General features: G+C 54.4%; 4 protein-coding genes across 4 annotated transcripts; all 4 read right to left on the bottom strand.

Annotated features, from left to right (window-relative positions):
- Positions 1 to 1,329: 1,329 nt before the first annotated feature.
- On the bottom strand, positions 1,330 to 3,052 carry G647_02462 (uncharacterized protein; the record flags this gene model as incomplete). The annotated part of the gene is made up of 3 exons (XM_008726811.1): positions 1,330 to 2,515; positions 2,569 to 2,788; positions 2,845 to 3,052. The coding sequence occupies 3 exons, from the start codon at positions 3,050 to 3,052 to the stop codon at positions 1,330 to 1,332; spliced, it is 1,614 nt and encodes a 537-aa protein (XP_008725033.1).
- Positions 3,053 to 3,815: 763 nt separating this feature from the next.
- On the bottom strand, positions 3,816 to 5,799 carry G647_02461 (uncharacterized protein; the record flags this gene model as incomplete). The annotated part of the gene is made up of 10 exons (XM_008726810.1): positions 3,816 to 3,886; positions 3,943 to 4,121; positions 4,170 to 4,274; positions 4,325 to 4,434; positions 4,484 to 4,534; positions 4,578 to 4,707; positions 4,752 to 4,826; positions 4,879 to 5,135; positions 5,204 to 5,330; positions 5,387 to 5,799. The coding sequence occupies 10 exons, from the start codon at positions 5,797 to 5,799 to the stop codon at positions 3,816 to 3,818; spliced, it is 1,518 nt and encodes a 505-aa protein (XP_008725032.1).
- A 1,491-nt stretch (positions 5,800 to 7,290) lies between these two features.
- Positions 7,291 to 7,757, bottom strand: G647_02460 (non-histone chromosomal protein 6; the record flags this gene model as incomplete). Its single annotated transcript, XM_008726809.1, has 4 exons — positions 7,291 to 7,320; positions 7,370 to 7,491; positions 7,548 to 7,643; positions 7,691 to 7,757. The coding sequence occupies 4 exons, from the start codon at positions 7,755 to 7,757 to the stop codon at positions 7,291 to 7,293; spliced, it is 315 nt and encodes a 104-aa protein (XP_008725031.1).
- Positions 7,758 to 10,553: 2,796 nt separating this feature from the next.
- G647_02459 (uncharacterized protein) lies at positions 10,554 to 14,834 on the bottom strand (the record flags this gene model as incomplete). The annotated part of the gene is made up of 1 exon (XM_008726808.1): positions 10,554 to 14,834. One exon carries the CDS (start codon positions 14,832 to 14,834, stop codon positions 10,554 to 10,556), a length of 4,281 nt encoding a protein of 1,426 aa, XP_008725030.1.
- Between the last annotated feature and the right edge of the window lie 353 nt (positions 14,835 to 15,187).

Here is a 15,187-nt window from a genome sequence, read left to right as displayed (position 1 = left end):
GAATAAGGGGCAGGCATAGTCGTATGCTGTAAGAGGCTGCGTTTAGCGTCCTCTAGCGGCATGAAGGCTTTGTGGCACATACCAAAGTCGAGGATTGAGTAAATGAAATTGTCCAGCCCTTCACCGGAGCAGTATCGAACGGGTCGACTTGTCCCTGGCCCAAAGTGAAGGTCGGAGAGGAATAAGGGCCATTTTGACTAGCAACACATCACGGTCTTCTCCCACGTCATCTGGGATCTTGCTGTGTCAAGTTAAATCCCCAAGAACCGGTCGTAAGACGAGAATGCTTGGAACGCCGGACGAGGTTGGCAGTCCGGGGGTGGGTTTGCGGCTGGATCCATGTTTGACGATGCCAGACCTTAGACGATCAGACGATGATGAGAGACTCGAGCGGCGTGTGGGCGCGCTTCGGCATGTTGCAGTTCACGTCCGCGAGGTCATGGTGCATTTTCTCCGATGGCAACAAGCTCGAGATTGACTATACAGGACAGAATACCCCGTTCTAGGCAATACTAATCGATATTATGTAGCTATACACGAAGGAAGTAGACACGTAAATCGGGTAAATGGTCGGAAAACAGGGGAGGGGAGCGTGGGACTTAGTCAGCAGCATCATGGAGTCACGTGCGATAAGGTAATAAGGTGGAAGGTAGAGGTTGATGATAAGGTATATAAGAGAAGAGAAATATCTAAAGGCCAGGAGAGTCTATAGAGGACAAACCAGATCATGCCATAAAATTACAAAAACTTGCTATGCCCTTCCCCTTTTCTCGAGAAGGTCACAACAAGTTTGGATTGGGCTATACCCGGTGGTGGCAAGCCAGCCGGTCTACTCCCATCTCGCGGTTGCACCGCCGATTTGACTTGTCAAGTATGCAGACATTATGTTATTTCTGTGCCTTGTATCCACCACTTGTCTGTGTTGCTGTTCGTATAGGAGAAGGAGGAATCGAAGAGGATCGGGTTTTTCGAGTGACAGGCGGGAGTCGAACTGGCGGATTGTCGCACAACTCGTCCCGGACAAGCCTTCTAGCCCGGTGCTAGTTTGACCTGTGCCCGAGAAGATATTGTGACAGTATCTCTGTCTGAAAGATATATATGGGCAAAAGATCGGTGCGGAGGGGTATAATTGGCTGGAACGCCTTGCTAGGGGGGTGGTGAAGCGAAGTGAAGCGAAGTGAAGCGAAGTGAAGCGAAGTGAAGTGCGGTAGACAGGCAGAGGTAAAGCAGGTCGAAGAAGCGGATCGCCATATTGGTCGACGTCCCTGGTCAGCGCGTGGATTGAGATGGTAGAAAGCCTCGTATTCAGCAGTTTCTAGCCTGTGGATTCTACTCTTTCTCCCTGTGTTCCGAGACCTCTTCGCCAAGCGTACGCTGCGACGATCGTGAGCTTTGATCGATCCCGTCTATTTCGATCGGAGTCTTTTCTTCGAGCTGCTTCGCCTGTCCTTCAGGCACTACAGGGTTTTCTTGCCTGAAAGGCGCTGGATGTTCCTGTACTTGGATAGCCTCTTGATCTGTTTGGCCGTCCTTCGGTGCTTCGGGCACTCCCTTGCGCATGTCATATCCGCCATGCCAGCCGATCCATCCTCGCTCATGCGGACCCCTGAGGAAGCAGATAACCAAGGCTGCAGAGACGAAGCCAACACTAGCGGAGCCAGCGGCGATCCAGCCACCATCGGCGTAGATGGCATTGCCCACGGCGGTGCCCATCAATTGTCCACAAAACACACTGACCATGTATGCCGTGTTGACTCGATTGCGGGCCTTCGGCGCGACGGCGTAAATGGCAGTCCGGTTCGCGATCTGACTGGTCTGTATCCCGATGTCGATGCAAACGGCTTCAATGACCGGACCAGCAACTGTATGTTTGCCGGTGTACGTGCCGACGATAACGCCTGCGAGGCATATCAACTCGCCGATGATGACCGAGAGGAGAGGCTGGTGTTTCTCCATGACGGTCCTTGCGAAGACCGGGCCCCAGGTCATCGAGCCGATGCCAATCAGGGCAAAAAGACCGATGACCAAAGAGCTGTAATGATACGGCGGTCCGGCCAGGAGGAATGTGAGCGTCGTCCAGTAACTCGTAAAGGAGGTAGAGGTGAGCAGACCAATAAGCATTGCCTGTACCAGTACCGGATACTTGGCCACCAGCTTCAGGATGTCCCACAGGAGCGTTGGATACCTCCGCCAGATTTTCTCACCTGGATTGGTTGCCGGGTAATCCGGCATGAACAGGTAGAGTAAGACCAGAATAAAGTATTGCAATCCAAACGAGATCCAGTAAATATAGCGCCAGCCGATAAATCGCGCAACAACACCGGACAGGAGACGAGCGATGAGCATGCCAAGGAGCATACCGGAGACGACGATCGAGAGGGAGGTGGACCGACGGTGTGGTGGAGCCATGTCGCCAACGAGTGGCAGCATCAACTGGGGTGTTACCGTCGTGACGCTCGTTATGAACGTGATCACACCGAACACAGCGAAAGACTTGGTCACGCAGAGTCCAATCCTGCAGCGCGTGTCAGGCCAGCATGTGAAAGGAAAGTACGGGGGACAATGTACCATAATGTGGCCGTGAACCAGACCAGCCATAGCACAAACGGCCTCCTTTTGAGCAAGTCACCCAGTGGACAGAGAAACAGCAACCCGCCTGCATAGCCGGCCTGCGCCAGGGTCGGAATATAGGACGATTGCTCGTCCGTGACATGGAAGTCGTCCGCAAGCAGGTTAAGAATCGGGTGGGTATAGTAGAGATTTGCCACAGTGAAGCAGCCGGCGAACGCTGCCAGGCGCAAGCTGTCAGTTTCTTAATCGCTTCCACGATGAAGACACTCATACCGAATAGCAAGTTTAAGCCCATCGAAAACTCAAACGGCTTCTCGGGGTCATATCGACATCTTGGTGGCACATATGCTAGACAACCATATATCGTCTGGATGATTGTCCTTTGCGATTTGGACGTCCCATCTTGAGCGACGCTCTCTGGGGGTGCTTCGACGCCCACGGCTGCCTTGGTGGGCGTCTGCTGGTGAGCTGGCTGTGACATGATGGAGCAGCCGCAACTTCAGTGCTGCAAACAGCGCCAGACGCAGGAAGAGGAGCCATGGTACTCCGGTCAACGACACGGGCTAATAAGGAGAGGGGATGGGAGATATTCGATGTGCGAAGGCTAATGTCCGTTGTACGCAAATGACGCGAAGATGGTACCCCGTACGGAGTAGAGGACAGAACGGTCGGCATCGAGGTTTGAGAAGAGCCGGGTCTCCCCAACATGGAGGAAATGTCCTTGCCAATGCCGCGTTGCCCGGCTAAACGATAGACGCAATCTCGCCGGTGGACAGCCCTGCTCGGCACATGCACCGATGCGTACTTTCGGAGACTTTGGACCTTTGACCAGGCAGGACAGGGCGCAGTTGCGACAGCAATACTAAATAGATGAGTATATATGATGACGGCAAACTGATGAAAGCAGAGATGTAACGTGCTGCTGGGATTCGTATAAGCTCGACTTTCCGCAAGATCCACGATCGACATACAAAACTTTTCGGCCGGGCCTACAACTGCGAACTCGATAAGAACGAAGTAGAAGAGATGATAGCCTCCTAAATCCTGCCGCACGCTGGTTCGTACCGTGAGAGCCACAAACTGAGCTGAGAAGACAATTCAAGAAGGAGAAGGAGAGGGTATCCTAAACTGACGGAGCCTCCAAATAACTTTGCGGACAGAGAGGCAATAACAAAACCGCCGATTTGCTCGTCATAAGTCATCAGTCGTCAAGGTCGTTATGTCGTGGGCAGCAGCTGACAGCATCATTTCGTCGTCTTGGGTTTATGAATGTCCTCGCGCAAGTCTCGGAGAGTCTTTACGAAATCTTCTGCATCTGTGACCAAGTAAGCAGGAGCACCGCCAACAAGCTTCAGTGCCAGGTCTCGGTACCTGAAAGGGATTCGAAGTCGAGGAAATGCTCTCCGTTCGCGCGAACATGTGGCGAGTATTCAGAAGTGAATACATGTCGTTGGAGCTCCGCAAGGTACACGGTCGAACTGTTCTTGGACCAACGGCACCAGGTGGGTGATGTGATTTTGTGCGTTATGAATGCGGTCCAGATCGGTGTGCTGCTGGAGAGTTCAGCTCTCAATGTCCACAGCAACGGCGAAACTTACTCTTTCATCTCCTTGTCAAGGACAGCGGCTTCGAGGCGAATAGCGCCGGTACCCTTATCACGGTACAGCCGCAGGGCGTGCCTGTAACCACTATCGCGGATTGCCCTGGCAGAATCAGTCGTGGGACTTCTTAACGGTGTGAGTCCAGCTCAAACCCTGCGAATTTCAGTGCCTCGCCATCGAGGTCATGGTGGAGGTTGCCGAAACTCGAGGTGGTGTCAATGAGCTCGCAATGACAGCACGGTGCAGTGGAAAATGACAAGCCCTAGGCGCCTTAGCCAAAATCGCAATAAACGGTTCAAACCAGAGCTTACACTCGTACGAGGTGAAGTTGAGGCTAGTCCAACAGGTACTGGAGCCACGAACTGTCGGACAACAGAGGTAAAGCAATGGTCCATCGCGTCGTACGTGCAAGTCGCTGAGCGGAAAGCAGGACAGTCGCGGATTCCTTCGGTTGTCGTACCATTCGCAAACAATCTTGCTGCGGTAGTCGTGGGGCCGCCAGTAGAACTTGGTTCGGAGACCGCCAGGGAATTTCCTGTCCCGAGTCAATGCTGTACCTTCGCTACTGACTCGACATACAATTGGAGGATTCTTTCGTATTCCGCATCTGGCGGTCGATGTCTCTTGCCGTCCACATCTCCAAAACAGCAGGATCTGCCCAAAGGATAAGTCAACACTCTTCGGACAACAAGGGCGTTCTTCTCACAGGTTGGGGTCCTCGGCTAGGGCGGTGCAGGGAAGGTTGTGGAATATCTTAGTTGCCCAGTGTTTCGTCTCTGGGTCAACACTCGAAGAGCGACTTAACGTGGAAAAGGTCGTCACCGGAGAAGCGGGAGTGGCAACTGGGGAAAGAGATGGCGGACTGGGAGCTGACTTGTGCTGGAAGGTCTCGTAACTGTCGTTGGAGGCGGTGGGCGACATGGGTCGCTGCGGCTCTGGCCTCGGTCGTTCGTGTGACTTGGGCTTTCTCAGGACTGCGTCTCATCAGCAACAGCGGCGAGTCAGGAGGGTATACTTCGACCTTGCGGGACTGGGACCAGTTCAAGCCTGCCAAAATCCCCCGTTGCCTTGAGCAGTCTTCTGTCCTCGCGCAGTAGCAATTGCAGTTCGTAGATGTCGTGGCGCAAGTCGTCGAATTGGGCCCGACTGTAGCTTTGCCTATGCCAAACGTCCTGAGCGGATTCGACACCAAATCCGAAGGCGCGCTTGCCTACCTCTGGAGAACTTTACACAGCGAGCATGTAAACAATTCATACGTCTTCAATCGCATATCGAGGGTCTGCTTTCCCATGTTCGTGCAATATCGGACAAGTTCTTTCCAGGCATCTTGATAGTCGGCGGCGATGGCGACACGAGGTAGTCTTCCGAGGATGGTCCAGACATCTTGTAATGTAAAAGCGACGCTCTGCTGGAGGAGCTTCAGGTCATTGGCAAAGGTTTTGCTGAGTCTCCCATTGACGGCGTCGATCTGTTTGTTGAGTTCTCGCAGTGCCCAGCTCAATCCGTTTAGGCCGGTGATCGCCAAGGTAATGTCCTGCTCATCTTCCAGATCATTGTTGCGTATCGTGTTGAGGATTTCCGAGATGTCTTGGGCCCTGCCGGCCTCCTCTCGTAGAAGTAGATCCATGCATGGTAGATCCAGGTGCACCCAGGACTAGACTTCGGGGCAATGAAGAACGCAGGTCGCGCCGCACCTGCGACGAGGCTCTTTTTTCCACACTGATGCGGTCCAGGGCGAGGGCGGCCGTAACGGGGAACTTCGTAATACAGCGGAGGCAAATGCAGTCGTTGACGTGTCAAGCCGACAGCACGCGAAGCCGAAGATTGCGGCACTGATGCATACCTAGAGAAGACGCCGATTTGTCACTTCTGACTCTGCGCATGAACCCTCGCAACACAAGCTCCTCAGCTCTCCACCGTTTCACTGTCATGGTCTGTACCAGATTTAGACGACCTTAGCCCCCCAGACCGTCCCCCTTTGCCATGCTTGTAACCTGCGCCATGTGGAAGCCTGCCTTGAGCACGCTGGGGCAGTCAGGAAGTGTTTGTTGTTGCTGGGAGTGGACAGTTCAGATGCCGTCATGCTGCAGGCGACTTTGCTGCCTAACAGGCCTGGGCGATTAGCGGCCACCAGGAGAGTTTTGTTGGAGGAGAAAGTCACCAAGTGAGGCCTCTCATGCAGGTCGACGTGGTTCGTCTTACAATGCCACCAACGGTCGACTTACCTGGAGTTGAGAAGAAGCTCGCGACTGTGTCAGTAAGAGTAGCGACCTCTGCAGGAGCGATTTCACAGTGACAAATCGCAGTTCGAGTAACCAGCACCGTGAAAGCGCGCGGTGGTGGCGTGAGAGGGCAAGTGGCTACTTGCGAGCGGCTGGAGAACGTCCAAGAGCGCGCATTAATCCCCAGTGATGGGAATGTCCACGTCTGGTGTATAGAGAAATCAGTGAGGGAAGATGCCCTGCAGCCTTTTGAGGTCGAGACCAGCGTCGCTGCGCCTTGCTGGTGCCTGAGGCATTCTGGCCAAGCCTACAGCAGCAGCCCCCCCTAGGCCCGGTGAGCTGGGGGTGGCTGGGATAGGTTGGTGAAGCGGCCGGTCTGAATTCACGGTGGTGCTAGCAAAGGATCACCGACGCTTTCGTTAGATAACGACGCGTAGATTCTTCCACCCTTGATGGTGTAGGTGGAAAGCAAAAACGTGAGAGCAGGAAAGTCGGCAGGGTGGCTGAACCTGGCTTGGACGCGTCCACGTCTCCTCTCTAGCACGGTTGTGAAAGGAGAGCGGAGTCAGATTTCTGTGCCTGATATCATTGCATCAAGAGCTAGTATACAGCAGTATCATGGTAGGCTTATGCGATGTCTGCAGCCGAGCTATCATTCCTGGGCCGTGATGGGCTCCCGTAAGGACATGGCTTAGATACTGAAGCTCGACGATAATCTCCGTAAGCTGCATCTGTGAAGCATACCGATCCTGTCCATAGCTGACTCCATAACCCCTGCCTCCCAAGCCGATCATTGCTAATGAAAACATAAGAGGAAGACGAGGAAGTCCGACCGGACATTGACGGTGTCACCACGGAAGAAGACGGTGAGTGGGTGTGCGCCCGCCGGAGCTCATTTACTCGTCATCATCATCGTCGTCGGCAGCCTGTTCGGTGTCAGAGTGCGTTTGTGGACTTAGGGTTGACCAGACTCACGTTGTATTTGGCCTTCTCGTCTTCGTAGCGCTTCTTGTCGGTCGCGGCCTTCTTCTCGTATGGCTCGCGCTGCTTGTCACTCAGAGCCTTCCACTTGTCACCGAGCACCTTGCCGACTTGGCCTGTCGATCTGTTAGCGTGCTTGGATTTGAGATTGTGAAGCGTCAGGACGTCTTACCGAAGCTGATGCCGGGGTTCTCTTCACGGACAGTCTCACGCTGCTCATTGGCGAAGAACATGTAGGCGGAGAGACCACGCTTTGGGGCATTGGGGTCTACCAAGGTCAGTCCAGCACGACCAAGATGAAGTTTATGGACACACCCTTCTTCTTCTTCTCCGTGCCGCGGCCCTTAGCCTTGGAGCTAGATTTTGCGCTTGCCTTAGGCATCGTTGTTGTCGATGAGGACTTGGTGACTTTGGAGGTCGATTTCGATCTGGTGGTGGTCTGCGCAGCGCTTGTCTTAGCCATGGGAACAGATGAGAGCGGAGGGAAGACGCGAGAGTGACGGGTATTTGAGAAGAGCGGAACAAAACACAACAGCGCAGTGAAGCCGCGCAAGAGTGGCAGAGTGGGCAGCAGTGCAGTTGAGAAGACTGCGAGACAATGGTGGGTGGTGCAGGTGAAAGAAGTAGTGGAGCGCAAAGCAGTTGAGATTGTTTTGAATGAGTGCATTCGCGCCCAAAACGCGTGTTTTGGCAATGACAATGGACAATGGAAATGCGGCTGGACTCACCAACACAGTGAAAACGCGTCCAGCGAGCTGAATCCGCGGTGTTGACTGTGGTGGTGGTTGTTAGCCGTGGCTGACTGTGAGTTGATGGTGACGGCGACGATGAGGTTGCGCCAGGTAGCAAACAGTGCAGAACGATGATGAGGCGTGCATTTTGAATGCGAGTTTGGCGCGTGAGCGATCGGAGAGGAGAATGGGTGGCGTGGACAGCGCGGGTGAAAATAGTGAAGAGAAGCAAGTGAGTACTTACAGTATGAGGGCGATTTGCTGGGTGGTAGTGGGCAGTACAGCGCGCTCACAGTATGGGAGAAGCAGTACGTGAGGGAGTAGTAGGAGGAAAATGTATGGGAGGCTGGCAGAGTGAGAGAGGCAGAGGCAGCGGCAGACGGCAGGGCAGGGCAGGGCAGGGCAGAGGGAGGGACGGGCGAAACTCCCTGTGATCTGATCCCGCATCCCGCACCGCACCACGCACGCATCAGTGCATCACCCATTCATCACCCAGGGCCCAGCGAGCCATCGCCGCCCACTCCCAGCTCGCCCTTGCTCGCCCTGCTGCTTGTCCTGATCTTTTTGCTCGTTCCCAACCAGCGCCCATCCACTCACATGCCTCCAAATGCCCTTCTTGCTCTGAGCTACGGCGACCCAGCTGAGGTGATTTGTTTGATCTCTGATCTCTGCGCTCCCTCCTCCCTTGCCTCTCTCTCCCTGGACTCGCGAGTTACTCCACCACCCCTTCACGGTGACTTCACCCACCCGCCTCGCTGTCTTCGTTCCTTGCTCCTCAGCACTACTACTGCACTAAAGGCCGCGCATACGGAGCGCCCTTGCGCTATCTCTGGAATGACTGCACAAGACAGTGACCCTATGGAATCGCTTGGACATGTCTCGTGAAGAACCGCGTCTGTCCCAAATGCCTGCGATTCCTGTCTGTTCATTCCTCCTATTTCCTCAGCTCCTCCTGATTCGCCCCAAGGCACTCGGCCGACGGTTGCTCCTTTGCGACAACAGAGGCCCTTTCTTTCACTTGGCTCGCATTCCCTTCTCTCTGTCCACCACGCGTTGTCTAACAGCTGATTTCTTCCCCATGTGCATACTCCGTTTCGACCCTGACTACCCTCAAGAATTCGAGGCCTCCTTGCAGCCCTCTCTTAGCAGCGCCCCGACGGGCAGCCGGCTCCCATCCCGCTTAGCTTCTAGACTGACAGGGTATCCACCTGAGCATCCCCACCTGCCAGATGCACTTTCCATTCATTGCTGTCTCAATAACAATAACATCATCTCCGTGCCTATGATTGCAAGCCTATCTCGCAAGTCCATGCTTTTGGAATGTGCGTAGGAAATTGCACGGTACATGCACACGACCCAAATTCCCTCTGTCCTGGCCAGACTGCTGAAATGAAGGAAGCTTGCCATGACGGACAGCCATTTGGTCCCAACTGCTGACCAAGGGCGAGGCCTCCCGTCGGCAGCTGAAATGGTTAGACCCTCGCTGTCGGTCTGCGGGACGTTCCCTGGAGCTGCAAAAATCGTGATCATTTGTTCATACACAGTATCAGTATCTCATGATGCCACAGAGAGATACAGCCATACTGAGTAGCTCATCACTCTCGCCCGTGAAATGTTGCGTCAGTCAGTCACGTGACACAATACTCGTACTCCGGTCCGACGTTCTTCCGGTGCTTTGCCCCTTTTGTCTCATTGAGATAACGCCCGTGGTCGCCGTCTATTGGCTCTTGAACCCAATTAGGGCGACAGCCGTGACCAATAGGAGCCGGGCACATTCCATTCGCGTGTCCCCATAAAGATGAAGACATTGGTGACAATTATACGGAGTATGCATGTTGTTTTCCAGCGTGAGTGAGAAAGCAAAGGCAACAAGACAGGTATACCATATATATGTTTGATCGGTGCGTAGGTGCTCCTGAACAACACAAAAGGCGTAGTCTTCTCTGGTCGTAGTGGTGCGCCACCTCCAGGACCGTGCAAGGGCCACGGCGTGGAAATCAGACGCCTGATTCTCTAACCCTTTGCCCTTCCCTCTCATAAGCGCCAGCTATGAGAGCGGCCCAGCAGACTCACGACCGGAACTCCATGCTAAACAACTTATCCCAAGGCCTCTCCCTGGGCCTTGCAGGCGATAGGGAGGAGGCGTTCCCAGGACTACTCGTGACATTGGTAGTCGAGCTCTTAGCTGGACTTGCCGTCGGTGTGATCGAAGGCACCTCTTGCTGCTTCAGTGGTGACTGCGATTGATTTCTAGGCGTCGAAGCCGAATAGTTGGGTCTCTTCCCGAGGATCTGCGGTCTCATCGGCGTGTTGTTCCGCGCAGCTTCAAGAGCAGCATAGGCAGAAGTAGAGGCGTGCAGGTCCCTTTCTGCTACCCTCGGGGGAGGAGCAGACGGTCCGGAGTGACCACTCTATTCTCCGCATCAGCCTGGTTCTTTTCTGCCCACTTAGGGGCCGAGAAGTAGATCTCGCCTCACCACTTCAAAGACCTGAGCTTCCTCCCTGTCGGTCTGGCTCGCCTCGGTTGGACGACGCACAATGCTAGGCACGCTGCCTTGGCCTTGAGTTTGGCTCGTAGCCTGTGCGGTCATTGAGCCCGTCGCATCCTGTCCTTCAGCATCGTCGTTCTCGTTGTCCGCATCCTCATGCGCATCATCGTCAGGAACAGCCACAGTCTCTCCCTTCGCATCATGAGGAAGGGCATGCCTCCTCTCCGCATCCGTATCACTTGTGATGGGCGCCAGCGGCGCAACCTTGCTCGAAGGTAGGACATCCTTCACCCCCCTCTCCTTCCCCTTCGTCTCCAAGCTCTTCTTACTTCCCGAGCTTGACCGTCTGCTATCCAAACTCTTGGTCAACGTCTTAGTGAACATACTCGCCGTACCTGTTGCGCCACCACTTCCCATGCCCAGCGCAGACTTATGTTCCTTTCGTGTGCCCATGTGCCCTTTCACCTCCACATTGCTCGCAATTACAGTACTCTTGCCCACGCTCGGCGTGCCGGGAGCGCCCAGCTTCTCTTCCACCGCATCGATCATGTACCACCTTAAACCATCCGACAACTCAAAGGGATTCTCGTCGTCCATGCTGCGCATACTCCCATCATCGCCCGTGGCAGACATACTCGCGTTGCCCCTCATACTCCTTGACAGATCAACAACTCGTTCTTCAACCCGTGTGATCCGCGCGAGCAGCCAATCCCGACTGGCTAACTTGTGTGTCTCCGTCTCCCTCAGGAAGTAATGCGGTGCGCCCACGTTGAACGCCGCCCACGGCCGGGTAGCTTGGTTCCGCGTCGGCAGGAAGAGAGCTAAATCACCTTCCTTGAACGACCTGTATGCGATCTTATCGTGCGCCTCGGCTTGGCTTCTATGTGTGCGTTCACGATACGCACGCGAGTCTTTCTGATACTTCTTCGCCAACGACTCGACATCCTTGTAACGCTTCGTTAATATGTCAATCGTGGAGTCGACGTCCAAGCGCGATAGAGTGGAGACGAAGGAACTGAATTTGGAGGACTCGCTGGTCAAATCGTTGTCACTTGTCCAGTAGAGTGTGTCCAAGTCAGTAGGATCGGAATAGTGCTGAGGTGGTGCTGAGCCGGATATGGTGCGGCGCATAACACTCGTATGGGCAGGTGACGACTCGTTGCCGCTTAGCAAGGCGGATGCGTTGACCTTTGAGGCGCGTTGGATCGCAAGTGTCGGCGTGTCCTCTGCGCGAGAGACAGAGTACCCGAACTGTTCGAGCATACGTATTATCCTGTCGTGGTGATGGAAGAGGCGCTCCGAGAGTTGTTTGGCGCGTTCACCGCGCTTCTCGAAATGGCGGCGTAGCTTTTCTTGTTTCTCTGCCGCGAGGGCCGCTTCGTGCTTGAGGTCTTCGATTTCATGCTTGAGACGCTGGATAACGCCTTCATCTTCAGCCTTGCGGTCCACCAACTCGGCGACTTTCAGTTCTTCCGATTTCAGCTGTTGGCGCAAGGCGTCAGATCCGGTCTCGCCAGCGGCGAATTTCTCTCGCAGAGAGTGCATCTCCGTACGTTCGCTAGCGAGCTCTGAGCGCAAGGCGGAGATTTGTCTTCGCTCCTGTTCGAGGGTTTCTCTGAATTGCGTAGCGCGGGCTTCTGCACTGGAGAGCTTTTCGGTCAAGTTCTTTATTTGGCCTTCCACGTTTGCCAGCTTTTCCTCGAGGGACTTATTTTCCGCCGTGGCAAGCTGCAGCGAATCGTCTAGCCCGCGCGCATGAATCGCGGCTCCTTCGGACAGAATCTCAAGTGCATTGACAAGCCTCCTCAGATCATCTGGCGGTGATCCCGCGGGAGAAAGGTTCATATGTGCGCCCTGCAAGATGGCAAGGTATTCTTGCTGTTGATCTTCCATTTGCCGTAGCTGGCTTGCCAATGCCACATTTTGCGACTGCGCCGACGCGCGCTCTTCCTTGACCTGATGGAGTTGGCGATCCAGACTAGCCGCTCTTTCTCGCTGGGTAGCCGCTTCCTTTTGTGCCGTTGCGAGCTTGCGTTCTGACTGTGCCAGGTCGTCCGCGGCGGTTCTCTTGGCCTGCTCGAGTTCGTTGCGTAAGTTGATCAGGGCTTGATCTTGCTCCTTGTGGAAGTGGTCTCGTGAGTCATTGAGTCGGTCGAGCTCTTCTTCGGCTTCTTCGAGTTTGACTTTCAGCCGATGTACTTCATCGTCCAGCAGTTGGCGTTCTTCTTCAAACTCTTGCTTTTGAGCTTCGAAGTTAGCCATCAAGTCGCGCTTGACTAGTTCTGCTTCCTGCATTTTGTCCCGGCTTTCTGTGCTTAACCGTCGCTCAGCATGTGCTTCGTCCTGCAATTTTTGGACTTGTGCTTCTAGCGCAACAATCTTCTGCACTAGAGACCGCTCATCCTGATTGTTCGATAGCCGTCGAAGAGATACCGATGACCTGCGTGACAGATCACTCTGCCTTTGCATAGTGTTTGGTGAAGGGGCCTGTTGCCGCTCAAAATCTGCAGCACTGCCCGGGTGAAAGACCCCACTAGCAGGCCGGCTGAGCTGACTTTGACGGTGCAGAAGGTCTTCAAGTTTCCTGACGCGACTGTCTGAAGCTCGCAGCTTCTCCTCGAGTCGAGTCTTCTCGTCTTGTAAGCTCCGGACTTCATCCCCGTTGCGGAAAGCGGCACTCTGGCTTAGGTCTTGAATGCTTCCATTCTTGAAGGGATTGAGTTTCTGCTTCCGGACGGGAGCATCAAGATCTTTCATCCGCTGCATGATGGATTGTACGGCATCATCAATACCCAACGCACGCAGGTCGTCAACCCAAGCGAAAATCTCATCCCTGCTCACGAACGGCCAAGAATTTCGTGGAGCCGTGGCCTTCAAGTCGATCAGTGCATCTTTGGCGTTCATATCTTCGCTCAAGAAATCGCTATGGGAAGCAGTCCATTTCTTCCGTCGCCGTTGCTCCTCTTCGGTCTGCTGCGACAAGTCTTCGTGGAGGGCGTCAACTTCTGTGCGCATCTTCTCGGTCCATTCTGACCTTCGGGTGGCTTCCACAAGTGTAGCACCATATACAAGAGGTAGTTGAAAGACACGACCCAGGGCGGCAAAGTTGTCATTGTCCTGAAAGTCCAAGTTCGTGATAGCCGACTGTAATTCAGCAAGGCGGGACTGTATACTCGAGATCGTCTGCAATGTCGAGTACCAGTCGAGCGAAGCAGCATTTCTCGCATCTGAAGCACTCAAAGAAGTCTGTATAGTCTCTCCCACCACGCCTTGCAGCGCGGGCAACAGCTCGCGGGTATGGGTGGCAGCCTTCCTCGAAGCCGCCACCACCGACTTTTGATTGTCTTGCATCTGCGACACGTCTTCGTAGTCTGATGTTATACGCTTAGCCAGTGTCTCTGTCTCTTCGAGCAATGCATTCGTGTCGTAGTCGGGAACTTGCGTTGACCGACCCTGGGCTGCGTCCGTATCGTGCTTGAGTTTTTCCATGCCTGCCAGCAGTTCATGCAGCCTCTTCTCGAAATCCGCCGAACTTCGCTCAACGCTGTCCGCCGCGGCCTGTAGAGCTTTTCGATCGATCAGGTCGGACAATGTGCCGACGGGCGAGGAGGCACCACCGTGGTCCTGCTCGGTCGGCCTCCGCAGTACTTTGGCCACGTCTTCACGAACAGGCAGCTCTGCAAGCGTGTCTGCGCTCGTTTGCCAGTCCTTAAGCACATCTCTATGCTCTTGTATATAGCCCTGCGCCCACTGGTTTGTCTCCTCGAACCTCTGCTGGAGGGTCGTGACATGGTTCCGCAGGTTTTCCAAAGCAACCTTCATAGACCGGGCAATGACCGAAGCCTCATCCGCACATATTTCAATGTTCTCCACGCCCGCTTTAGCAACCTCGAGGGCTTCCAAGGCCCAGGCCCGTCTCTGCATGAACAGGTCTTGCCATGCTGTCAGGCTGGTCTCATCGGCGAGGGAAAGGGGATAGTCGGACAGGGGTTGCAATTCGACGTTGTTTCTCGAGGGAGGTTTCGAGTCGGACGACAAGAATTGCTTGTCATAGACAAAGACTTCTTGCTCATTGCTCAGATTCTTGACAATCTTGCCCCGGCCTGTCATCAGGATCTGGCGAGAGGCCGGAATCGCAGCGTTGGCTTCGATCCATGACCGTAAGATGTCGACACGAGCATTTGGGTCGTTGTAGGTGAGGACATTGCCGCTGTGCGAGATATACACTTGCAAGGCCATGACCTCCCCTTCACCACCACCTCTGCGTCGGCTCGGAGTTTGTGCTGCCCAGTCGTGGGAACTGATAGAACGGGAGACACAACTAGGCGGACTCATCATCCATACCGCGTCTGCGCCCAGAACGGTGTCGTGTGAGTGGTTGAAATGCCTTAGTCAGCGAATCCACAAATCACATGCCTGTGGGGACGGACAATGACGCCCAAGCGGAGTAAGGCGCCGTCGGCTTTTGGGTTTCTTCGCCCGATGCGGTCCAATACTGCGAATTTCTCCTTCTAGTACTCTGTATATAATTCGTGAGATGTGGAGTAGATAGCGATTCAAGGTATTGGCTGGCACTTCTGCACCGGTTTGGG

This window comes from Cladophialophora carrionii (genome assembly GCF_000365165.1).
Source record: "Cladophialophora carrionii CBS 160.54 unplaced genomic scaffold supercont1.2, whole genome shotgun sequence".
Classification (NCBI taxonomy): Eukaryota; Fungi; Ascomycota; class Eurotiomycetes; order Chaetothyriales; family Herpotrichiellaceae; genus Cladophialophora; species Cladophialophora carrionii.
Note: the sequence above shows the minus strand (reverse complement) of the source record. Positions and strands in the feature narration are given on the sequence as shown.